The sequence below is a fragment of the Sceloporus occidentalis genome, unplaced genomic scaffold (genome assembly GCF_023333645.1).
Source record: "Sceloporus occidentalis isolate IW3139 unplaced genomic scaffold, rSceOcc1.0.p SCAF_35, whole genome shotgun sequence".
Classification (NCBI taxonomy): domain Eukaryota; kingdom Metazoa; phylum Chordata; class Lepidosauria; order Squamata; family Phrynosomatidae; genus Sceloporus; species Sceloporus occidentalis.
In genome coordinates this window covers 9,657,466-9,683,500 of record NW_028317015.1, presented here as the reverse complement: position 1 = coordinate 9,683,500, position 26,035 = coordinate 9,657,466, and the positions used below count along the sequence as shown (strand labels likewise).

At 37.7% G+C, this 26,035-nt stretch overlaps 1 protein-coding gene across 1 annotated transcript in view; it reads right to left on the bottom strand.

The window, feature by feature from the left end:
• Positions 1 to 25,453, bottom strand: part of LOC149298079 (POU domain, class 2, transcription factor 3L-like) — a 34,567-nt gene extending 9,114 nt beyond the window's left edge. The window contains exons 1-7 of the mRNA XM_089487971.1: positions 25,405 to 25,453; positions 12,760 to 12,794; positions 3,358 to 3,459; positions 3,037 to 3,139; positions 1,919 to 2,004; positions 1,105 to 1,281; positions 385 to 526 (exon numbers count right to left, since the gene is read on the bottom strand). Coding sequence (XP_089344097.1) covers positions 385 to 526; positions 1,105 to 1,281; positions 1,919 to 2,004; positions 3,037 to 3,139; positions 3,358 to 3,459; positions 12,760 to 12,794; positions 25,405 to 25,453 — 694 coding nt within the window. The remainder of the gene's footprint in view (positions 1 to 384; positions 527 to 1,104; positions 1,282 to 1,918; positions 2,005 to 3,036; positions 3,140 to 3,357; positions 3,460 to 12,759; positions 12,795 to 25,404) is intronic.
• Positions 25,454 to 26,035: the final 582 nt, after the last annotated feature.

Sequence of the window (26,035 nt, the reverse complement as noted above, 5' to 3'; positions counted from 1 at the left end):
CAAAAAACTATGGATCATAGGGTTTCTTCTCAAGACTTTTAGGTTTGGTCATGAAATTCACAATCTGAGTTGATGGCAGAAATGAATTTGCATACAGGAATTATAATGGGACACAATTCTTCTCATTCTAGGAGCAATCACACCTCTGAACAACAAATAACAACCAAGTTTAATGATAAAATGTTCAATAATCTGTCATTACTCAGAACGATCCTGGCACTTTTCATTCTACTATGAAACACAGATGCAGAAGAAGACTTTGTGTCCTTTTGAACCATTCTTGCGATCAAAAAGCATGTTCTCAAACTTTTGAATTAAATATTTCATACTTTAAGAGCATAAACATGTGCAAGATATTTAATGTCAGCTGAATATACTGCTTACCTGCATCACTTAACCATTTCTCCAGCAGTGGTTTTAACTTGCACATGTTTTTAAAGCTAAGGTTAAGAGCTTCAAATCGTGATATGGTTGTCTGGCTGAAGTCATTTCCATAGAGCTTTCCCATAGCCAAGCCGACATCACCCTGGTATTAACACAAATATGTTTAATCATATCATTCACGATATGGAGTGACCATACATTGGCAAAACACATTTAAAAGTTTAATCTTTACATCTCGTCTGTATTTATTGTTCTGCGTTTCACACATTTCATTTGTACTCACAGGAGCTCATCAGTCATGAAAATAGAACAGGTGACAAAGCTCAGTCTGTGAACATATGTATTACATATTACCATTTGTATTACATTTTACCATTTGTAGTGGTAATCTTAATAGGAATATTTAAAACTATCACACAGTAACTGAGGATTCTAGTTATTTACATATATACATTACATCCAGTGTTCCCTCTAAGCTGTGCGCTTGTGCGCGCGCACATAGCTTTTTAAGAGAGCGCACATGTCCAAAAATTGTGCGCACAATAGTTTTTCCCAAAAAAAGAAAAAAATATAAATTTTTTTGAAACTTTATGCGGCGCGGATATTGTGCGCACAAAATTTTTGCTCTGTGAAAATTTTTGCACAAGATACATTTTCTACGCACGCCAACTAAGAAAAATTAGATGGAACATTGATTTCATCATGTGAGCTTTTTCTTACCTGTGTGAATCCCAGCTTAATCCGTCTTTGTTTGAAAGTCTTGGCAAACTTTTCTAGCTCTTCTAAGTCACTAGGCTCGTCAAGGGAGACTGACAAATGTTTTGGAACATGCAGATGTTGTGACATTTCTAGATGAGGTTCTAGGGAAGACGCTGGATGTCCAGGACGTCCCACTGCCTGTGTAAGTAAGCATAATTGCCCTATTCCATTAATAATTATTTTTCCAATTTCGTTTTGTTGCATCTAATACAAATGTAACAAAAGCTGTTATTGGGTTAAATGGGTACAGTCGGGTGTTATCTCCCATTAAGCAAATGACACATTTACCAATAGGACTAGTTTTAAGGGCTAAACTAGATGCAAAAAAAATCCATACCCCAAATGTTTCTGCCGCTATACTACCCATGTCCCAATGACAGAGGGTTCAATCACTATAGAAAGAAAGAGTTGGCAGGACAGTTTTGTTTCAAGTTACTGACATTACATTATGAAGGGCCAACCTCAGTGAGTTTTTTCTTATGAATATCTTGGACGACCCTGTTAAATTAGTTAAATATACTTAAATTACATTGCTTGTAAATCACCTCTCTGATTGAACTATGCATTATCCATGGCCAGCTCAGCCATTCCTGTAGTGAAATTAGCCAGGAATACATAGTGAATTCAAGGACTTCATGTTGTTTTTAGAATATGAGGGCATAGAGAGATCATTATCGGTATACTTTAAAGTTAGGATTGCCTGTAATGTTAATCTGGTACCAAGAAATAAAACTATGGGATTATTTAAAATGTATATTGCAGGAAGAGCATTTACCTGGGAAGCCAATCCTAATCCAGACTGTGACTGTAGGAGTCCAGATTGTTGCTGAGGGAGAGAGAGGAGATTGGGTTGTAGGATACCTAAAGAAATAAGAAAACATTCATTTCATGCCTTTTCAGTAGTAGACTGCATTTGACAAAATGCTATGTAATTAAGATTATAGATTTTGCTAAAAGGGGCACTAAAATCCACTAAAATAAAGGTTGAAACCAAAATTACCAAAAGCATATATCCTTTAAATATATTAAATTAATATATTGAAAGTTATGCGATACATGACAAATCAGCCCTCTCATAAAGATTTCGATTTTTTAAACTAATAAAATATGGTAAATATATTTTAAAACAGCAATACGCATGTTAGCTGTTTAAAGAGGTTTGACATTTGTGGTACAGGTTAAAAATATCAATATTATTCTTCCAGTACAATTTTTTGAAGTTAGAATTTTTTGTCTGCTGTAGTTGCGGCTAACTTAATTTAGAAAAATTGTACATATTAATACAGCCTATCCTTCCCATATATTTATTGTCAGATTACTGCCCCAAGTTTTTTGCATGTTGAACGACTGGTAGTTGTGTTTCTATCTGAGTCAGTGGTAGAATATCCTCTGAAAGGTTGAACTTTAGTAATAATGGCATGATAAAAAAAACAAACATATTGCTTTGTTTCAGGCCATCTTAACAGTTAGCATATAGACTAAGCTATATAACTAATATGTTAACAAAACTGCTTAACTGTATGACAATTTATATGCTTTTTATATGTTGCTTTTAGGGATCTCAAATGTACTAAACAGGTTAACCACAAGGAGGCAGTGCAGCTCATAATACATGGGCAGCACTTTTATTTAAATGAAATCTCGTGTGGGATGTGGGAAGAAAAAAGTTTACAGAGGAATGTTTTATTTTAAAAACATAATGATGTTTTTGACAATTATGTAACTATTGACAACTCAACATTGAGTTATTGCTATGTGGGCAAGTGTTTTGGTTAGCAGTTATGTGTATTATTGGTAATTGATCTGTCTGGTTTGGCTGAATGATATCCTATTGAGAAATAACCAGTTCTGAATGCACTCATTGCTTAAAAACTATGAAAAGAGTAATGTTACCTTGTTGATTTGATTGTGACTGTGAAAGCAGAAACTGGGAGGCAGACTGCAGGTGACTAGGGACTAGTACCAATTGCTGGAGAGGATGTAAAGTTGTCATGTCCTGCACCAAGATAAAACAAATAACATAGCCTCATGAGTAATGCATTGCTATTATCAACTCAATTCTTATAGTAGAACATGGGGAAAATGGAGCTTTACAATAAAATGTTGTAGAGGGGAAAAATACAAATACTGACATATGAAAATGCCTTTTACGTTTGTTGTGTAACATTTTGTTTTAGGGAATTGTTCCTATAATGAATTTGTTATAGTTCGTACCCCTGGCATCTGCCCTCCACTCAACATGGATCCCTGGGAGATGTGACATGGTCGATGAGGAATTCCAGATTGCAGGGTCTCACTGAAGTCTTCTGTTTTAATCTATAGTACAGGTAAATAAAACCATTAAACTTGGTGTACATACATTTGATCCATGGAGTGTAAGAGTAACATCAGTGGTAACTAGACAGATGGAAAGTACTGATCCAGCAAGTTAGCGTGCTTGTTGTAACATTGCTTGCATGCAGTAAGTGAGCTATTCATTTCTGAATCTACAAACTATGAGATTATTGACTTTTTTTCTCAGCTTCATAAAACTATTTTTAATAACATAAAATGTATTTTCTTGCGTTTTTGTAAATCTATTATAAGTACATAATTACTAAAATAGTAATTAATGGAAATGTAGATAAATATATAGATATAGATTGTGGAATAGACTAAAACCTTAATTACCTAAGATATTAAAGTGCACATAAAATGTTTCACAATTCCTTAAACTACTGTTTATTCTTTATTATATATAGAGAGAGAATGAGAGAGAAATAAAATTCTCCGAATTTAACACCATGGGATCCCATTAATAATATGGCAATGTGGATGCAATTTATGAGGTCATGTGCGATCATTTCATAATAGATGATGTTATGCAAAATGCACATGAGAGCATGGAGATGAAGTTAGAGATGTTATCATGCATTTCCTGGTTTTATGCAGTTGATGAAAGCTTAAATCTTTGAGCGGCAGCTATGGTACATGTGTTACAAAGTGGGCCTAGCATGTCAAGCTTTTATCTCATAGGTGGTAGCACTTCCCACAATCTCTTTAATGGAGTTTCCCCTCTCTGATCATGTTACACGTGTGCATTTGAAGTTCCTTTTGTTACATAATTTTACATAATTTGTGCATTAGCAAGAATGTCCATATTTGAGGAGGAACCTCCAATGAAGCAAACAAAATTAAATGAGCAACGTGCAAGTATTTATTATAAAATTTGTTTTAGAGGAAGAGAAAGGGAGATATTGCATCAAATTTAGTTTTGAATCAATTTTGCTCAAATACTGTCAATATTCCTGGTTCCATATAAACAAGGGAAGCTCAAGCCTCTATAGCAGGGGCATCCAACGTGCGGCCCACCGGACTTCGAGTTGTGGCCCACGTGAGCAGGGCCGGACTGGCCCAGCCGCCTCCGCCGATCGCTTAATGATTTTGAAGCGGCTGGTGTGCAGATACCATACCCCCCAGTGCCTTAGTGAGGCTCTTTCCCCAGTGCCTTAGTGAGGCTCTTCGCCCAGTGCCTTAGTGAGGCTCTTCGCCCCACCCCTTTGAAGACGTGATGTAACACTCAAGGGGGCGGGCTCACACGGAAGAGTTCCTCATGACAGGGAGAAGAGCACTCTGCGGAGGAAGGAAGCCAGCAAGTAAGTATTTAAAAAAAATACTTAGTGATAGATAGAAGAGGACCCATATTCAAAGGGGGGCTGCGTTGGGGCAACAATTAAATAATACAAAAAGGGGGCAGCTGATGGTTATAATCACACAACAGGGTGGTTGGGGCATCACATAAATCAATACAAAAAGGGGGGTGGCTGTTTACAATACACATGGGTAATGGGGCATTACATTAACCATTACAAAAGGAGGTGGGGGCATCAATACACAGAGGGAGGGAGGCTGGCCGAGGGCATTACATAAAAATCAATACACAAGGGTGTGGGGGCAAAAATGCACAAAGGGAGCTGACTGGGGGCACAAATACACATGGGGTAATACACAAGGGTGTGGGGGGAGTAAATTGATAATAAAGGGGGGCCTGGCTGGGACATCAATACACAAGGGGGCAAACAACAAAGCAGTGTAGGAAGCATTTTTTATGCTTTGTGTAGCTTAACCCATCCTGATGCGGGTGCCGGTGTGGCAGAGCCTGTCCTGATGTGTGTGTTTGGGTGTCGGTGTGGCAGAGCCTGTCTTGGTTTATGTGTATCGCTGTGGCAGAGCCTGTCCTGGTACGTGTGTTTGGTTGTCGATGTGGCAGAGCCTGTCCTGGTGTGTGTGGGTTTGGGTGTTGGTGTGGCAGAGCCTGTCCTGGTGTGTGTGTTTGGGTGTTGGTCTGGCAGAGCCTGTCCTGGTGTGTGTTTGGGTGTTGGTGTGAGAGATCCTGTCTTGGTGTGTGTGTTTGCGTGTCGGTGTGTCAGAGTATGTCCTGTGTGTGTTTGGTCATCTGTTTCCTGGTACTTTACTTACTGTAGGAGTAAATATAACTATTTAATTTTTACTTATCCAGAGATAAAAAACCCTCCTGAATTTGTAGTCACTTCAGAGGACAAAAATGTCAAGGTCCACTTTGTTTTTCATTATCGCCAAATTAATCCTGAATTATTATGCATTATAAAGCTAAAAGGCCATATTTTCAGGCCCACACACACATACATTTCTGATGAAGTGACCCACTGCAGAAAAAACTCGGGAGCTGTAGCATAGTGGGGCCCGCTTCGCCTCACACGAAAATAAAAGCACACAAAAAAACTCTGATATAAACAATGTCCATATAAAAGCAAATTGTCTTGATTTGTGTTCTTGGGCCGTAGATGTGAGAGCAAGAAAACCTGACAGGACCAGGCTAAATGCTTGACGCATTTTGCATAATTTGTGTTTATTCCAAAACAGCAGGGAAACAACCTACTTAACAAACTAACTCAGTAAACATATAAAAGGAAAATAAAATAATGATAATAAAAAAAACATTTAAATGGACCCCAGAGATGTAACATGACATGTTTACCGGAATCCCAGGAATCCCACTCATGTTGCACTGCTCTCTGAAATGAGAAAACGCTAAAAAAAACAACAAACAAAACAAGATATTAAAAAGCCTTGGTACACTGCCCGGGTCAGGCCATGCCAAAGATAACTATGTTGCTGTATAATTGTCGAGTACAATTTATGCAAAAGCGAGGAAGGGTTAAAGAAACAACTGCCATGGTCCTGAAGTTTAAAATATCCAACAAGAAGGGCTGAGCTGACCTGGAACAATGCACAGTTCTACCCCACGTGAGTATCTCAATGACCACTATTCATTGTGAATGGACCAAACAATTATCTTCAAAATGATTTCTCATGTAAAAAAAAAATTTGCTTGCCTGCTAAAAAAATTACAACCTTTTGAGCTATAAACAAACTTCTTACCAAATCTGACATATTATCCACAATTAAATTTTTTTGCAGCAGTCAAAGGTTATGGGCAAACAGGGTAAATCGCCAGTGCCCACAACTGGAGCTTATGTGGCTAGCAAAGCACTATTGACATCTACTGTGAAGAACATTTGTATTAATGCAATATCAGTCATCTTTGCCATTGTACCACTGTATTATTTTTGTATAAAATTGTCACATTGCTTATTATTATTATAATAAATAATGATTGATTACTTAGCCACACAACCTGACTGCTATTTTCAGACATGAGTGAAGACATGTTCTGGGATAATGCCATTTACATGCAAACATATTAAAAAGGTGCCCCTGTGCATCAGAGTCAGGATCTCAAAATTTTGTTCTTTTCTTTAAATACCGTATATCTACTGGAGCTACAACTGTGACTTTTCTAATATATGTATTTACAGTCCTTAATCCTCAGAAATGGATTTATGGATCCACCGTGCTTCACAAGTTCTTATGTATTACTGTAGGGCTGCAACTAACGATTATTTTCATAATCGATTAGTTGGCCGATTATTTTTTCGATTAATCGATTAATCGGATAAAAAAATGAATGTACATTTTTCATTTATTTAAAATAATTTAATAAACAAATTATGTTAAATACAAATGCAGAATAATAAAAAAAAACTGATAAAATGCATTTCTTGTCTTTATTTCCCAACCAGCCCCCCCAATTTATGCACATTTGAGCACAGGCTTGCCACGCTGCCTCCCAGACATGCCACTCCACGCTGCCTCCCACATATGCCACTCCACACTGCCTCCCACATATACCACTCCACGCTGCCTCCCACATATACCACTCCACGCTGCCTCCCACATATACCACTCCACGCTGCCTCCCACATATTCCACTCCACGCTGCCTCCCACATATTCCACTCCACCCTGCCTCCCACATATGCCACGCTGCCTCCCACATGCACATTTGAGCCCAGGCTTACCACGCTGCCTCCCAGACATGCCACTCCACGCTGCCTCCCACATATGCCACGCTGCCTCCCACATATACCATGCTGCCTCCCACATGTGCCACTCCACGCTGCCTCCCACATGTGCCACTCCACGCTGCCTCCCACATGTGCCACTCCACGCTGCCTCCCACATATTCCACTCCATGCTGCCTCCCACATATACCACGCTGCCTCCCACATATTCCACTCCACTCTGCCTCTCACATATTCCACTCCACTCTACCCCCACATATGCCACTGTGCCTGATACGCCTTATACCCCCTGATACACCACTCCATCCTCCCCAGACATGCCACACTGCCTCCCAGACATGCTACGCTGCCCTCCCCACATATGCCTTATATATCGTATATGCCTTATACCCCCAGATATGTCACTCCATCCTCCCCAGATATGCCTTATACCCCCCAGATATCTCATAGTCCCCTCAGAGTCACAGACCTGTTCGCATCACACTGACACCATACTTTTATAAATAAGTACTGGGTTAATCACTTCAGACCTCGCTTTACTGCTCCCTCATTACTACACGCATGCTATTGCTGCAGAGCGCAGGGATGACGTCATATCACCCGCGCTCGACATTATTAAAGAAATTTATGTATATAATCTCTGATTTTAACGTACGCAGATATTCAAATCCTTATATGAAATGGGGGCATTCTATTCTGGCATAAAACAGGTTAAAACTAATATTCGACTATGTTTACCAACAAGTTTTAATGTTGCACCCACCCCCACCTGCCCCTTAAGCAATTCATTAGCAGTAATTCATCAAGCAGGACAGGACTTGGTGAAATGATTCTGCTTTAGGGGATAACTCCCTCTGTGCATTTCCTTGTACGAGAGTTTCCGGAAGAGTAGTAGGGCCAAAAAAAACAAAAAAAGAGTACAGGAGAACTACAAATGAAGAGAGGTTCTTTGAGAAATTCAGCACTTGTATACCCATTTTACCACCACTGATGCTATTTTACCAAATGTAAATGCAATGTTTATTGTAAAGATTTAAAACATGGATCATTTATTGTTTGTTGAATTAAGTTAAATCTTAACGTCATTACAAAAGGTATCTTTCCTTATTTAAGTTTTATTATATTTGTGCTTAAGTATTTTTTACTTAGTTATTTATGAACATCCATAGGCAGGAGCACAGTGAGATTTTTTCCCCAATGGTTTCAGAATAAGAAATTGCAAGAGCATTGCTACAGTTTTGATCATATGACCCAAACATCTGCAAGTATCTGTAGGAAAGATCTGATTGCTTCCCTATGTACACAGCTTTCTGCTGCTGAGAAAACAGCAAAAGGTTAAAGGAACAAAGATTCCCAAATTGATGACTGCTTCTAGCCTCTTAGGCTCTGCGGAGTGTTTCTGTGTGACTTCAACCCTTTTGGTGTGATGGGGCATTAACTAGCTTAGTAAGACAGCATGCTTTTGCTGTGGACTGGTGCAGTAAATGTTTAATGCTGAACCCAGCTGCTAGGGAGAAGGCATCAGAAGCATTTGATAATGCTTTTTTAAGGCCTATGCATGCGTGCGCACCATCATGTTCATGATACACCTGACAGTTCTGCCAGCCAGGAAGCAACCAGAAGTCACGGGGAAAATAAATGAGCAGTGTTTACAAGAAGTGAAGCCCTGCTTGTTTAGCACAAAAGCAATTTAGATTCTGTTAAATTAATTTTTGTTTTCATATACTGTATTTATTGTTTTTGTATATCTCTGGATAGTGGGTCTTTTTGGAATTTTTAGAGTAATCACATTGTTCTTGAAACTATTACTAAGCTACACTTCCTATTGGATCACATTTCATAAAAAAACATATAGCCAAATAAACGCCATTTTATATGTAGCCCAACCCTGTCGTTAGGCATGCAAAGGACAAAAAGAGCAGAAAAAAATGAAAAACAGGTTTAAAATATATTTGCAGACACTTTAATAATCAGAAAAAGAGCTGCTTAACTGCCTATTGATGAATTGTTATGTCCTGAAATAATTAGCACAAAGACCACTAGGATATAATAGTACATTCTTGCTATTTTTCATCAGTGGGCACAATGCATTGCAGTCTACAAGCCCAAGTGAAATAATGCTTGAAGCCATTGAGTGTTTGAATACTTGAATAAAAGTTATGCTATTGCCTTCCACTGGTGTCAAAAGTGATACCTTGGGAAGGTTAGAAAAGTGAAGTTACATTGCAGGGTTTGTACAGATCCTTCTAGGGTCTCTGATGATCCGTGTTGCTTATCACACATGCTGTGATTGGCATATTAGGGTTTTCTGCTTACACCACACAAGAAGATCAGAGTTTCTTCATTTAAGGGGCAGTCTGCTATCCCACAAATGAAGAATTCATACAGAAGTATTTTGTAAGTAGTTTTTTTGCACCATTTTATTTGTTATTTTGTTCTCTCCTCTAATCATCATTTTACAGTAAGCAATTTGCATGATACTTATCGACTGGTATTTGGTGTATTACCTCATGTGTGATGTTAGGACAGATTATATTGCTACATTGCTGTGGTGGGGAAATAGCTCTGCCAGTACATGGGAGATCAGGCTGTTGTAGGCAGTGTCAGTGCCTACATTCCCCCAAAAATGAATAAATGAGAGGTGTTCCAAGAGGATCTATCCAGTCCCAGCCCCTCTGACGACTCTCCTGCTGGATGATTGCTGGTATAATGATCATTGTGTGATCATCTGTTGTGGGGATTAAACTGTGATTCTCCATCTTCAAAAAAATATTCTTAAAAATTGTATTTCTTGAAAAGTAATAGAAATTTACTATAATATTAAAAAAACAATGATTAGGCTCAGGGATGTCATTGTGACATTGTTTGCGATACTAATGCATTAGTAGAGAGATCCTTAATGTTTATGAAGACCCAGAGGAGATATTCAGTCAAATAAAATATATGAAAAAAAGAATAAGTGAAGAAAATGAAAAGTTAAAAATGGGAAAATAAAAGGGCCAAATAGCTTGTACCAATCCCAATAGCAATATAAAATTAAAAAAACTCTCTTTGCTACCACCAAACGAAACGTTAAAACAATATGTGTAGCAAGTATGTGTATGGGTAGTATTACTGGAGTTGGGGATTCTGCATAAACTGGAATTTTATGTGCATTTTTTGTAAGAATACACATTTTTTATTTTTTTATTCATACTAACTGATACACTATAGATATAAAACTGCTATGAAACGAAAATCATATTTGTCCTTGGGAAAATAATACACAATGTGTCTGGGTACACTCAACATAGAAAAAGTTAATTGTGGTTAAACAAACATATGAAAAAATATTTTTAGGGTTAAATATTCTGAGAGTGATAATAGGTGCAATTTTATTTTATGTTGAATGTATTAATAAACATATTAATACATTCCCTGACCTGACTTCAAGCCATTCTGTAGTGGCAGCAGTCAAGCCACTTATGAGACGTGCTTTGGGAGAGGCAAAACGGCAGGTTCGAGAACTGTATCAGGCATGGTATCAGGAGAACGGAGACAGATGTCCAATGAAGAAACATAAAGCGAAAGGTGTAGACATGCTGCCGTAGAGAGAGAGGTAATTGTAAACCGAGGAGCAGCAAAGAGTTTAGCCAATGTGGTACAAACGAAGAGACTAACTAGCTTTATGGACACCTATATCTTCTGTCTACATATGTAAGCAAATGTATCACAATCTCGCTCCCACCTCTTCTTTACTCCACTAAACCTAGACTCACCCATGCCACTCTAGCACCATAATCTGACACCACACACTAACACCATATACCGACACATGTACTCATGCTAACAACATACAGTAGCATGAGTGCACACACACATGCTAACACACTCATTCTAACACCATACACTTACACAACCATATGCACACACACAAACACATATACTAACACACATCACGCTCTGTCCCTCTCCCGTCATCAGTGCGGCTTGCCAGCTTCTACTGTCTGTCTCTCTGTTACTTGAGCCCTTTCTTCACTGCTGCTCACGCTCCGCATACAAGCTGCCGCACTGCTTCTGCCCTATAAGCGTGGGGTCATTGGGTGCTTTGGTCATCAGACTCCTGGGTGTCATGCACCTGCCTTAGCACACCTCTACCAGTCACTCAAGAGCTACCCAGTAGTAGCCAGTAGCTATGTGAATAAACACAATTGTTATAAAATCTTATTTTTATAGGACTGCATCACATATGAGTATAACTTTATGTGCCACACCACAAATGTATTTATTTATTTTCAAAATGTATTTGTTCTATAGCTTGCTATGGTTATGTCAATATTTATCTCCTTGGCTAGTATTGTCTATCAAATATAAGGAGTTCACACTTTAAAACAAACCAATTTTGCCAGCAGCACAATAGCCTACTGAAAAGGTTTAAGTGCTAACCAAATCAGATTGACAGAAATACTTTGCAGAGGGGTTTACTCGCTACTCATTAGTGGAAATATTTTTGAAACTACCGGTATATTCAAAAAATGTAACCATGATTAAATTACACTATAGTAACAATGTAGACATGTAAGGGACACACAAGAATTAATTGTTCCACTTAAATGTTACACAAATGAATCCTATTTTTCAATGACATTAATCATTGTTGTGTATCCTCCATCAACCTAAGAATTTAAAATAATTGAGACTGTGTCTGAACATGCCTCTGTTTCAACATGATCATGAAAAGATAAAGTGAGTAGGATTAATGCACAGAAATCTTGATCTGACACCCTGTTCAACGGGTGTGCTCAGTATTACATATATGATACATTAACCCAGTTGTACCTGGGTAAAGATCAGATAAAAGGAAAAGAAACAGAAATGGAAGCAAAAGAGATGGCTCGTCATCGGAATATGAATCATTAATGTTGGTCAATTTTTAATTTGTGAGGAATAATCCATAATAATAGCATCATATGGAACATCTATGGGATAAATAAGCATGTGAATACAATGATAAATGGTGTAATCTAACAATAAATATAAAGGGAATAGAGATTACTGTTTAAAAATATGACTTTCTGAGCATAGAAAGGAAAGTAATGAAAGAACATTAACCTCTTTCGAGTGGAAGATATTTTAAGAGAGTGGAGGTGAACATGCAAATCTCAAAAACAAGACGTTAAGATCACTGCCCCATGGTATGCAAGTAAAATATATATATATATATATATATATAACACAATTAACCAGAGTCTTACCTGCCTGTTGAAGTCCAGTGTGTCCCTCTCTCCACCTAAAAAAAGAAAATATTTTTACATCTCAGACACGTGCTAAATTATACTGTCAGATTAATTTTATGCATTTATCTGTCTGTCTGGTTCTGGTATTTACATATACCGTATTGGTTCAATTATAGGCCGCACCCTAAAAGTTAGGTGCTTTTTTAAAGAAAAATGTTTCTTAGTAAAAAACCACTTAGTGGAATAGATATGCTGCCCACCCCAGATATGCTGCCACTCTGCCCCCCGAGATATGCTGTCACTCTGTTGTCGTTCCCCCGAGATATGCTGCCACTCTGCCCCCAAGATGTGCCCCCCCCCTAGACTTACCAAAGCAGACTCTCGGGTGTCTTGCGGGGCCGGCGGGAGACATCTGCGCAATACGCGTAGACAACTTCCGGTGCCGGCACTTCTGCCGTGGGAAGTGCCGGCAAGGGAGATTGTTAAAGCGCATCGTGCAGACGTTCACCTACTCATCAGAGTTTGTGGGTTTAGCAATATATGGTGTTTTTTAAATGGCATTTGCTAGGTATACACTGATTTCTTGCTTTGTTTTATGTACTTTTTTGTTGTTATCATTCCATTGTACCATGGAATTTGAATGTGTATGCCTTCTATGCTTTTTTAGGTTGTGTGCTTCCCTTTCTGTATATTTTTTGCTGTGCGTATTTGCAGGTTCTGTCCAAACCTTAGGGTTGAGCACCCCCACCTTCCACAATAGTTTTTTTTTTTTTTATGGATGTTTGCTGGGCATTGGCTGACTTCTTGCTTTGTTTTGGTACAGTCAGTTTCTATAATTTTTAATCATATATTTAGTGATAGTAAATACTAGATGCTCAATTATTAGACATTTATAAAAAGGCAGATAATACATATACTTCCAGATACTGAAAAGGTTTCATTTTTTTGAGTCTGGGGGTAAATTAAGTCTTGTCCACTCCCTCAGCAATCAAAAGGTTTAAAAAAAGCATGTGCTTACATATGTCTTTAAAGAAACACCCTTCTCAAAATAAATATTTTATCCCCACCTATGTGCTGTTGGATGGTGCATTAATAAACTGGGTTGGAGACATTTATGTTACCCTACATACTTTCATTCCTTTGGCACAGATGCTAGGGATTCCCAGTCCTTGGCGTTGATAATGTTTTTGCTTCCCAATCTTTTCCCTATGATAAAATGGGACTGAAGGTGCCAAGCCCACAGTACTACTAGCATGTCCTTGTCCTGCATTCTAAAATGGAGTGCACTCTAAAAGAAGATTTAATTTCATTTATTCAGAAAATTCAGGATACTGTATGTATAATCCATAAAAAAATAAATAATAATAAAGCAGTAAACCTTAGTAAAATGCTCATATATTTGACAACACAGCACCAACCATTAATACATTGATGGGAAACAAAGAAGAAGCCTCAGTAATCATCTGCATTGGGGTCATTGTTTTACTCAAACCTTTCCTTTATCCCTCACATTCAGTTCTTCGCCAAATCCTGCTGCTGGCACCTAAAAACATCTCTCACATCTGCCCATTCCTCACCCGAGAAGCTACAAAAATCATTGTTCATTTCTTTACTATTTCCTGCCTCAACTATCGCTACTCTGTTCTAGTTGGAGTTCCTCAGTTTCAACTCTCTCTGCAATATATTCAAAATGCTTTAATATGCTCCTGGGATGCTTATCTTCTTCGCTTGATGCTCTTATTCCCCACTCTGTAAAGATGTTCCTCTCTCTCCTTATTACCTCAGAAATTAAATTTAAAATCCTTGCACTAACATATAAAGTCCTCCATATTGCTTATCATTACATTTCTAACATTACATTTATAACAACATACTCCCCAACTCGATCCTGACATTCTTCCTGTGGGCTAAGACTTTCCTCCTCACTTATAACCTCCTCCTTTTTCCACTTACACAACTTTGCTCATGCTGCCCCATACCTCTGGAACTCACTTCCACCTAACCTCCAGCTTTTACCCTCCCTTTCAATATTCAAGAGAAATCTCAATACCCACTTCAGAGAAGCATACCATCTTTGTAGCTAGATGTCATCTACCACTAACACAACTCCCACACTACCTCTCCCCCATCTATATACCTTATCTTTCTTCTCTCCCCATTCCCTCTGGATTGTAAGCTTGCGAGCAAGGCCCTCTTTACCTAATGTATCAGTTTGTCTTAGTCTGTCAATTCGAGTCTTGTCATTCCTCTTCAATATATGTATTTGTATGAGTGTATGTGTTGGTGCTGTATACATAAAAGATGATAATAATAATGACAATAACAAAAACGTTAAACAGTTCCAGAGGTGCAAAAAAAGAGTTGAATTGTTGCAGGACTGACACCTGGTGATGTGAGAGATAGAATATAATGGAAAGGGGTATCCAAAAAATCCATTGTCTGAAGGTACAAGGAGAAGGGATCGGGGATTAATCATCCGCCTCAAAACTGTCAATGACTCTATGCTGAACAGACCCCGGAGAACAGGTGTGCATGGATCTTCTGGCATTAAACTGTTTGGGTGATTGTATGGTTCCTTAAAGTGTTAAACCGGCCTTTGAAGTTATTCTTCTTATACGTAAATGTGCTATTAGTTACTAGCTGTGCATGTGCCTGTATTGCTTTAAGTACAATGTACAAAGCCCTGTGTTCTGTGAGAGTTGAGCAGCCTATTTGCATAACCTACTGATTTCCATATTACCTTCTGGTCATAAGGGACACATTTCCATAACTGAGGCTCACAATTTTTATGGCTGAGAAAAGCAGTTTGTTTAAAATTCAAATCAGTCCCATTATGTCTCCTGTATAAGAAATGACAAAGAGGGGAGGCTTTTGTTCAACTTGTAATAAAGACAACCACCTGCTCTGACTAAACCAACACTTGTATACAGGTGTGTGATATTACTGAGTAAAACATGTTAGCAAAAAGAAAGTGCTATGTATTGTTAAATAAATGTCTTGATGCCATAAAGAAGCATTACAATTTATACTATTCAGGATATATTTTTTTTCATCTTTATCGCGTGCATGGAGCCTGTGGACACATAGTATAAACATGCTCACATGGTGTTTTCTATTATTAATCAAAATCGACTCTCCATAACATCTAAAAGGCGTGCTCATACTTTTGTAGAAGGTATGTTTTTGGCAACCTGGCCACTTGCTCTTTATGGTATATTTATTTTATACGTGTTTGACATGCAAATGCCCTGCGGATATAAAAAGTGTGTGGTTACATAATTAGCATATGGCCATATTGAAGTAATTTTTGAAATTACCCTACAAACTTCATGGCAGTATCTTCTTACCTAGGCAACAGAATGTTCTTCTTATCCAAGCTAAGTCCATGCCCAAAACCTTCTCAGGACTCATTTTTATAACACTTAAGGTGAATCAGGTTATTTTATGGTAACCCCATCCTGCCATCATGTAACCAATCACTGTTACCTATTTATTCATATGGCTCAAGGCCACCTATCAGCACAGTTCATTCTTTCATCGTAGTCGACCTCCTCTGGTACAGGTCTTCACGATACTAATCCCTCACAGTGTTTGTGCTCTTTAACAACACCAATGTCAGGAATACAGCATCATATATCAGTATTATGAAGCAGCATGGACATGATGGTGGCATAATATTACAGGAGTGTTGGCCAGAAAATACTTAATTTTCCATTCACTGTTGCAATAGGGATAGGAATTATGATTAGGACTAGCCCACAATGTGAGATGGGGAAATTGCCTGTTCTGATTCTCCAAACAGGGCCGATCTTAGGCAACATTTCTTACAGATGCAGGGCTCAGCGGAGTCATGTAACGTGATATTAGGTGATCCTCCACCTCCACTGTCAATAACAGAGTAGTCCCTCAGTAGGCCGCAGATAATTCTGCAGCAGTCATGGATTGTCCTGCTACCTCCTCAACACCAGGGGGTTACTGGCAAACCATAAAGCGTCTTTATACAGATTGTTAGACGAAAAGTATCGTTAACGGCACCCTCTGTGTGTGTTCCTGGAAAAAGCTTGGAAAGTATAAGCACTGATACTGCAGTATTGATTGGTCAATGTAGTAGAAACCTTGCTGGGTCACTGATGACCCCCCTTGTAGATGCAAAGACTTTATAGGCACCTTAGAGTCAACAAGAGAATCTGTACTTGTGTTCCAAAAAAATTAATGAAATTAACAAAATGAAGTCCCCAAACATATTGTATCCTCTCCCAGTAGAAGTAACTCTGTTTAACACTCCCAGACATTAAAAAACTAAGTTTGAGCATGTAAGGTACTTTTGGACTTGGAGGACGTTGTCTGTGTTTGTTTAGAAATGACCATCTATCTCGTGGAACATATCCTAAACAAAATTGAGAAAAAATGGTATCTTATCAATATTTTTATGGTTTCAAGTGAACACTGCTTGAACACAGGAGATATATTCATGAATTAATTACTTACAATCCTAAATTCATCTAACCCACATGTTTTTATATGCATTTGTTAACATCCAACATCTCACCATTTCTTTTTTTTTCTTTTTTTTTTTTAACTACTGCTCTCCTCTATCCCAGACACAGACTTAATAAAAATGACAGTTGAAGTTCCCCAGCAGCTTCAGAGTAACCCGTTTTCTGTGTCCTGTTTACACGCGCTTGAGAAAACATATTGTCCTTGTTACATCAGTATCAGGTGAAATTAAACAAACATCTCTTATAGCTGAAATAATGAGACAACAAAAACAAAAAGAAAACATTACCTTATGACAAATATGTAATGTAGGCTTAAATTATATCTTATACTATAAAATGTACATGCATATTTGTGTATACCGATTATATATCTTTTTTTAAATAAACATACCTTATTGACAGTAACATAAATAACTTAACTGCAATTATTGGTGTATATTTGCATAATATTACAATTAGCTGTTCCATTCAGGGTGGACATTGCTACTGACCAAACTAACTCAGAAATGTATCTTTCACATTTAATAATAGTGATAATGGTTATTAATAGTAAACTTGGTTATAACCATATCCATATAATTTTCAGAATCCACAAAAATGGCCTTGAAGAACAATGGCCTTGTCTAATTGTCCCTCACCTACCAATACCTTAAGCCAATGGAAACTGGATGGCAGGGACAGTGTTTCTTAGACAGCAATGACAATAGGTGGATGTTATTTAAACTTATTTTTCACCAAAACAATCACCGAAAGAAGATATTATTATTATTGTCTTGTATATATGGCTCCAACAATTACCTCAGTACTTCTTACAGTACATACAGCAAAGGTGTAGGACAAAATTAGGACAGGCTAAGATGAAATGTAATATTAGGTAAAGAGGGCCCTGCTCACAAGTTTACAATCTAGAGGGTTATACCCTATGATAGGAAGCACTCCATGAGAAAACCACAAAAAGAAAGCGCACTGCTTAGTACTGTATTATGTGAGCAATCACTTTAAAGAGCGGTACTCGAAGAAATCTCCTACTTTTCCTGATATTTCTCAGTTCTAAGGGTTCCCTGCACAATGGAGACAGATCATGGAAAATTAATCAATGAGCAAAAAGGTAGCTGTGGATGAGAACCTAAAGCTGTTTTTGCCCTGTGGTAACATACCTTCTAAGTGCTCCTCTTAAGCACCAAAACATCTCCATAATGTCCATTATTCATCTGCAAAGTCTTTTTTTTCTAGGAGCTCAGAGGAGATTATTCGATAAAGGGAGCAATAATGGGGGAGTTTGCAGAAGAGTTGGTTTCAGCAACCTCCCTTCACTGTTCACAAGTTTCCATACAGCAGGAACGACTGAGTTTGTCCTTCCTAATGTATAATTTAATGGTTGAGGAAAATAAGGAAATCTGATTTAACTAAACAGTGTACAAGGCAAACAAAGCTCTTCCTGCAGGAGAAGCTCACCAAGGTTGGAAATTCATAATCTATGGTGAGGTTTTTTTTTTTTACTTAAGTGATATACATGATTTTATCTCATTCACTATTCATTATAAAGGGCAACACTGGGGAGTTTTTCCACCAACAAGGACTGAGCTGGCCCTGTCTACACATTGCACAGGGGCATGCAATCTCTTCCTGCATCAGAAGCTCACTGGGGTTGGCTCTTCTTGATATATAACAAAGTCAAGCAGCTGAAACAGTTCTATTTTTAGTGAATTTATCCTAGAATGTTTGATTGGTATAAGAGTAACAGTGTTCTACAGTCCTATCATTTACATCAATGCGGGGATAATCCTATGGTTTCAACTTTCAAAGAAACATTGCTTGTCCTATACCTCAGGAGCTCCCCTCCTTTTCAAAGCTTTTCTAGCTAGATGCCTTTGGTAGCCACCTAGGTTGCCTTTATTGTGGGGCCAGGACTATTAATAAGTGCACACGAACGTGTTAATCAATTATATTCTGTACATAAAATATAATTTTCTAAATGCCTCACTCAATTATACCAATAGCTATGAATAGGTCAAAAAAGTCACATAAAGTATTGTGATAGATCTGCCCCTTAACCTTGCCTCTAATAACAAAGTGTCACACCACATAGAATTGGATCATCATTTCTGAGTCCTTCCGCTCTACTCTCGTGAATATAATGATTTAACAAGGACTAAGTACAAGCCAACCAGCCTCATCTACCAGATATACAGGAATCTAACATGCCCCTCTATGTACACAAAGATGCAAGGGGGAGAATCATTTTAGCCATCTTAGCTTCAACTAACTCTAGGCCCCTCCTGATGCAGTCCTGACCAGCTGTGCATGAATATAATAGCAAAAGTGGCAACCATAGCTGATGGTGTACTGAACATCGAGAGCTGCATGTTTATATCAGTCTAATAATGTACAGATTTCAGGATCAAATTTATTCATAACTTTTAATGCCAGTGTTTAACCTATTCCATACCTAAACCCCTCACAACCTTACTTATGCTAATAACTAGGATGACCCCAAACTGATAATTTAATTGTATGGGGTAGCAAAAACTTGATATCATGCAGAAATGCAGAACACAATATTAAAACTTTTCCGGTTTTGCAGGACACAATCCAACTTCAATGTAAAAACAAATGGAACTTGGAAACATAATTTTCAACATCAAAACTTTGAATCTGTAGGTACAGTAAGTGTGAAGGAGAGCTTCTTAGGTTATATCAGTTATATCAGCATTTCACTAATGGGAAGGTAACAGAAAGGCTGCTCTTTCCCCTTCAACGCAATTCTTTAACCATGTCAATTTTTCCATAATATTTGCTATAACTCTTAATCGGTGCAAAAGCAGGTGGTGATGGTTTTGTCATTAATGCTGAAAAAACAATTAATGTTTTTATATAAGTAACCTTTTCCATGGTAGGTATTCAGAAACATTTTTCCCTCCAGGGAGGTTAGAGCATTTTTTTGTAATTTACCATAATTATATGAAGGTGAAAACTAAAAATAACAGAATATGTTTCTTGACCTCCTCTTTGCATATTTATTAAATATTCTGTATGTAGTTGTACATACATGTTGGATACAGGGTCCATGTAGTTGACAGTATAAAGCATATCGCATTGTAAGAAAACATAAACTGTTAAATGCCATAATTATACCAATTAACCACAATATAGAGATTAAACATGTTGTTACCACAAGTATGACAAATATATATATATATATGTGTGAAACTATACAGCCGTAGGGAGATGTTCTGTTCATATATTGTTAAATCTTGTGTATGGGTCTCTGGAGTGGAGCATTTGGAAAGCTGGATGCCCAACCTGGGTTTGCAAGATCAAATCCAGAACTAATGAAGCCTACATCAGGCACAAGTGCTGGAGATTAAAAACCCCTGGAGCCTGACAATCAACGAGACAAAGTTCCCCCGCAAAAGAACTCCAACTGCTTGGACCCGAGTGTACTGTGTGGGGGAGGTTTCCAGAGCCTGACTTAGCGAGGTCTGAAGGAATGTGATGTAAGTAGTTAGGCTGGTCAGTTTGGACCAGCAAAGTACAACCAGAGATGGATCCAATGGGAGCTAGGCTTTCATTTTATTATATTGTTTTGGGGTGTTGGATTTGAGCACTTGCAAATAAATCAGTAAAGTTTGCTAAAAATTGGTGTTCCTGAGCCTTATTGTCCTAAAAGGCCATGCGTAAGATCCCTAAAAGTGACATTTCTGACCCTCAGCTAATAGGATTTGTCTCTATATATATATATATATGTATATATATATTACTCTTCCCAGCGTTTTTAATGGTTGTCTGTGTCATACTGGTGTGCATGGATCAGTCTTAGAGTAACACCAAAGGTTAATACGTCCTTGCCTTTTACCATGAAAGCTGTTGCTTGGCTGCCAATTGGGCATTGGACTGATCAGAGTCATTCTGTCTTCCAAGAATGAACTCTTTGGGTGTAATTGTAAAACGAGGCTTAAGTTTTTGTTCTGAGATAGCGAACATGGATCATGTTTGGCAGCACTGCAGAAAGGGGAAGGGAGAGAGAACATCACAATGTGTCTGGGGGTTTACATATCCCATGAGTAGGTTGGATGTTGTAAGTCTGTATATGTGCTCTCTTTTGTAGTCACAGCAGCGGAAGAGTCCTCTGGTGCGGCCAGCGTTGAATGGTTGGTACATGGAGGCTGCCCCTGAATTGGCTTGTGGAGGTGGGCGGCTAAGTAGTCATGTTTTTCCCCCCACATAAATACACTTAGCTTTGTAACTAAATACCAATTTGCTAAAGTTCTTTTTACATTATAATAGATATGCAACTGAAGCGCCAGAAAGACCTTCTCTAATGCTATCCAACCGGACCACTCTACCAATACTGGCAAAATAATTGCTAAGAGTTACAAAATTTTATGTTAAAGTGTGGCATTTGCCACTAACTACAGATTATAATAACAAGAACGAAGACTATATGTAACCAAATTACACACAGCCAAGGCTAACAATACAGAGGGATAAAATTACTCTTTAGTCATCAAATAGACGTTTTGATGACACTTTATTCTAAAGGGTATCACAAATGTTATGAGCACTTCCTAGTATTTCTGCTATATGTGTGTAAATAGTCTATGTAAAGGGAAAACAGAACAGTGATTAATTTAAGGTATTACTTAAGAGTTTGTTAGAATTTTTAAATCCTGTTGTAGTGAATGACCCAGAGGGGTCTATTCACTAAAGGTAGAGCAGTGATTTTAACTCTCTCTCTTCACTATTCATTATAAAGGATCGACACTGACAAGTTTTTCTAAATTGAAGGCCTGAGATGACCCTGTATTATGCATAATTTAGTGGGTGAAGAGACCTTGAATAAATATGATTTATGTAACCAAACATTATACAGAGCCAGATAAACTTTTCCCGCACTGGGGTCCAGTCTTTGTAATGTTTAATGAAGTCAAGTAATGAAACTCTCCTGCAAGCTATCCCTTTAGTTTATAAACCCCATTGAGTTGGAACCCCTCAAACTGTCTTCCAAGCCAGAGTTGGAGCTAGCTAGTTGTCAGGATACCTGTGAATTTCCCAGGGTAAGCTACCGGTAAGTCTTTCTTTATGAGAGCAGTGCTCCACTTGGAGATTCCAAGTCAAACCTGGACAGTTCTCAGGTATGGCGGTGTATACAGAGCATGCACTCTGATAACCAGGAGATGTGTTCGGCTGAACGCATCTCCAGCAAGCCAAGTACCTGATGAGCGAGAGCAAACGCACAAGGGGAATTTTAATAAAATGTTTCATAATTGACATTAGATGTCATCTGTCCATTTTACCATGTTAGACACAATGTAACCACACTTTAAATATTATAAAACCAGCTGTCTATGATCCAAACATACATACTGTATATTGTAAATTGTCTCTTTATTTCCAAAATGATAAAGTACCACAGGCCTCCTTTTTTTATAAGGGATGTATCTTTGGGATTCAGATCTCTTTGTCCCTCTTTCCTCGTGAGTTGTCGCTTTTTTTTTGGAGGAGCTCAGTATGTTTGGTAGATTTTTCACAGGGTTCTACAACCCTAAAGTCACAGTAACATTGTGTATAAACAGAATAGTGTGTTTATAAATGAGTCCGTGAAAGGGTATTTTTTTTTCTAAATGACTCACTCAACAAGTCACATAAGAAGCCTGGAAAATTCCAATGAACAGGCTATGCTTCTGACTAAACCCTCTAAAACAATGTGTTACTCTTTGGTCGTTTAAAATGTTGGTAAGCATGAAACGAAAGGTGCCGTCGCCAATCGGAACTGAACTGCCGATGACTGAAAAGCAGTCAAGCCAGCAGTAGTCAAGATCAGCCTAAATTTTTTATCACATATTTAGAGGACTAAAATCAGGCAATATATATATATATATATATATATATATATAATATTGTAACTCATACAGAATGGCACAGTTACTGTAAAATGTCACTTCTTTGCATACTTCATGAATGTGTTATCATGGATGTGCAAAACATGACATACTTTTTGTTTCCTACCAACATTGGGATATTTGCACACCAAATACAAGGAGATCCTCAGGTTTGTAGAAACTATCTTTATATAATAATATTGTTATTTTCTCTGACAGCAGTTCCACATGCCCCCTGGTTTCATTCCTTTTCTTTAGTACATCACCTACCCCTACCATTCAGATCCATTTGTGCAGACAACACATTATGCCATCCTCACATTAAACAGTTGGAGAAAGTTTGAGAAATACAGTTTCTCGGCATCCCAAGTACCACTCAGGACAAATCAAAACTACTATTAACTATGCAATATGCCAATTTGATCCTATGTGTAGAAGTTTTTACTGTTCAATAGAAAAAAAGGTACACATGAGTTATGTGTTATGCAATAAAACTATTCAAAAGAAGTCAAACAGTAAAGCAAGTTGAAATGGAAAAAAAAATAAAAATTCTAGGGGTATTTTGAAAATCAGTCTTTTAGACTACTACGTCATATCTCATTTATTTTATTGAAGCATCAAGTTCAGAAGATCCACTGTGAAAAAAGTGACAAAATTATTCCATTTAAGGGACATGGTGGACATCAGGTCCCCTATCGTCTCTCCTCGGGGGCCACACTCCCCAAAGGGATGTGACGAAAAAAGGCCTGCAAGAGGGCTGGATCTTCTTGGTTCTTGCTGGGAAAGACCACTAAAATTATTGTTGGAAGGAGGGGCAACCTTACCCCTTCCTCACCAGAAAAACTGGGACCTTTTTTAAGGGAACTCTGTTCTACCTTGGTCTTTTCATTGATTCAACAATTCGGAAATCATACATGCTGTTCAATTAGCAAAAAAAAAAAAAAACACGTGCAAAAAACATGCAATCGTAAGATAATCTAAATAGTGCTCCATACGAAGTGTCATAATGAGCATTATCCTTTTATGGGTTATTTTGTCATGAATATAATAAATATATCTATCTATCTATCTATCTATCTATCTATCTATATATATATATATATAATAAACATAGTGACTCTTTTGTGTGCAGTATAGGGTAGTATATATATAGTCACAAGGTTAAGGTGAATGGGTCTCATATACTATTTTTGATAGATATGTAAATCATTCATGGTAAATATTGTGCAACAAACTTACAAGTCTGAGTAAAGGGGAGCTTCTCCATTCTCATATGGAAATCCACCTCTGCACTAAAGAATCATTTGCATATGATGTCATGTTTGAGATGTCACATCCGAAGGTTTTACCATGGTTTATACACAATTTCCTACTCGTATATGATTTCCAGCAATTCCACAGGTACATGAGCCAGCATAATGTCCAGGGCCTCTTATATAAGTTCTTATAACCTAATCCTCTATTTGTTTTACATTTTATGTGGAGTTATTAAGAACCAAATTCCACTGCAATAAAAAGTTTCATCTTGTTGCATTAAGTGTGGAGTATGTGGGTGTGCAAGGATCCCAGCAGCATTCTACTCAGTGAGGATCAAGTTGGCCATTAAAATTGAGATAAAGTTTTACCAATTAATGTTTGCTAAATTCAGCATTCTATATATTTGCCAGGAAGTAGGCTGGCACAATGTAATGATTGCTCTTACTGTATGGTGTAACATGTTTATTTAAAACATCATTGAACATATGATTAGCCAGATCATATATGTAATAACCAGTAGAAATGCTGGAATTCATAATAATTATTTTTCCTTTTACATAAAACGTATATGAGAGTTTGTTTTTTTTAAAGCTTAGGAGTCATCAGTGCCTTAGCAACCCTAAATGACACGATATATTTCCCCCAAAAATGTAGTTTCAACAATGTGCATCCAAATTGCCCTAATGCGCCCCTACATTTCTTGCCAGACTGCATCCAGCACACATATATACAGTTTGGTTTAAAGACATATGCCATAAAAATTGCTAAAATTTTACTTTGTGAATACCAACAAATTCAGTCAATACGTTTTCAATAATTTTTAATCTAATTTTGTAATCGGATGTATCATACTATTCCAGATATGAAATCTGTAAGAGCGTTATTTCATACTTGATACTGCTAAAACACTCTTTAATTTTACTGTTAAATAAACCGTTTTAATCGTTTGGTCAAATATATAACAATATCATATATCGTTTATAGATCACTTTTAATTATATTCTTTTTGGAAGTCTCTTTCTTACCAATGTCAAGTTGTTGCTGTTCCTCTGTGGAATCCGGCTCTCTGCTCATGTTGATATCTAATAAGAGTTAAAAAAAAGTTGGAAAATAGCATTATAATAAATATAATTAGACTTTCAAGTTTCACAGAACACAGCATATTATCATATTCAACAGGTGGGAGGTGGCTGCCATCATCCTAACTCTACAGATGCATTCATCTATCAGTAGATATGCTTTCTCCCTTGATCTATACTTTACTGACCGCTTTGTCTCACCCAGGTTTCTTGCTCCTGGTGATCACCTCAAGAACTAGCTAGATATGAGTCTTCCAATTTCTGTTATTTCTTAAACCAGGTTAAATTATGTTTCTGCTATGTTAAGACTAAACCCAAAGTCGCTAAACGCCTCTGGATCTCGCAGCTCATTTGTTTGTCAGAAGACAAAAAATGTTATCGATATGCTCACCTGATCTTCTCCTTGGCACCCTCAAAGGTCTATTCTGCGTAGTAAATTATAAGCTAGTAGCTCAGGGTAGTAGCTTTGCAGTGTTTTGAGTTTCTCCTTTTCAGGTGAGGCTCCAAACACAAGAATGAGTTGGCGAGAAGGAATATTTTATACAAATGATGCTGACCCCCTGAGAGCATTTTAACC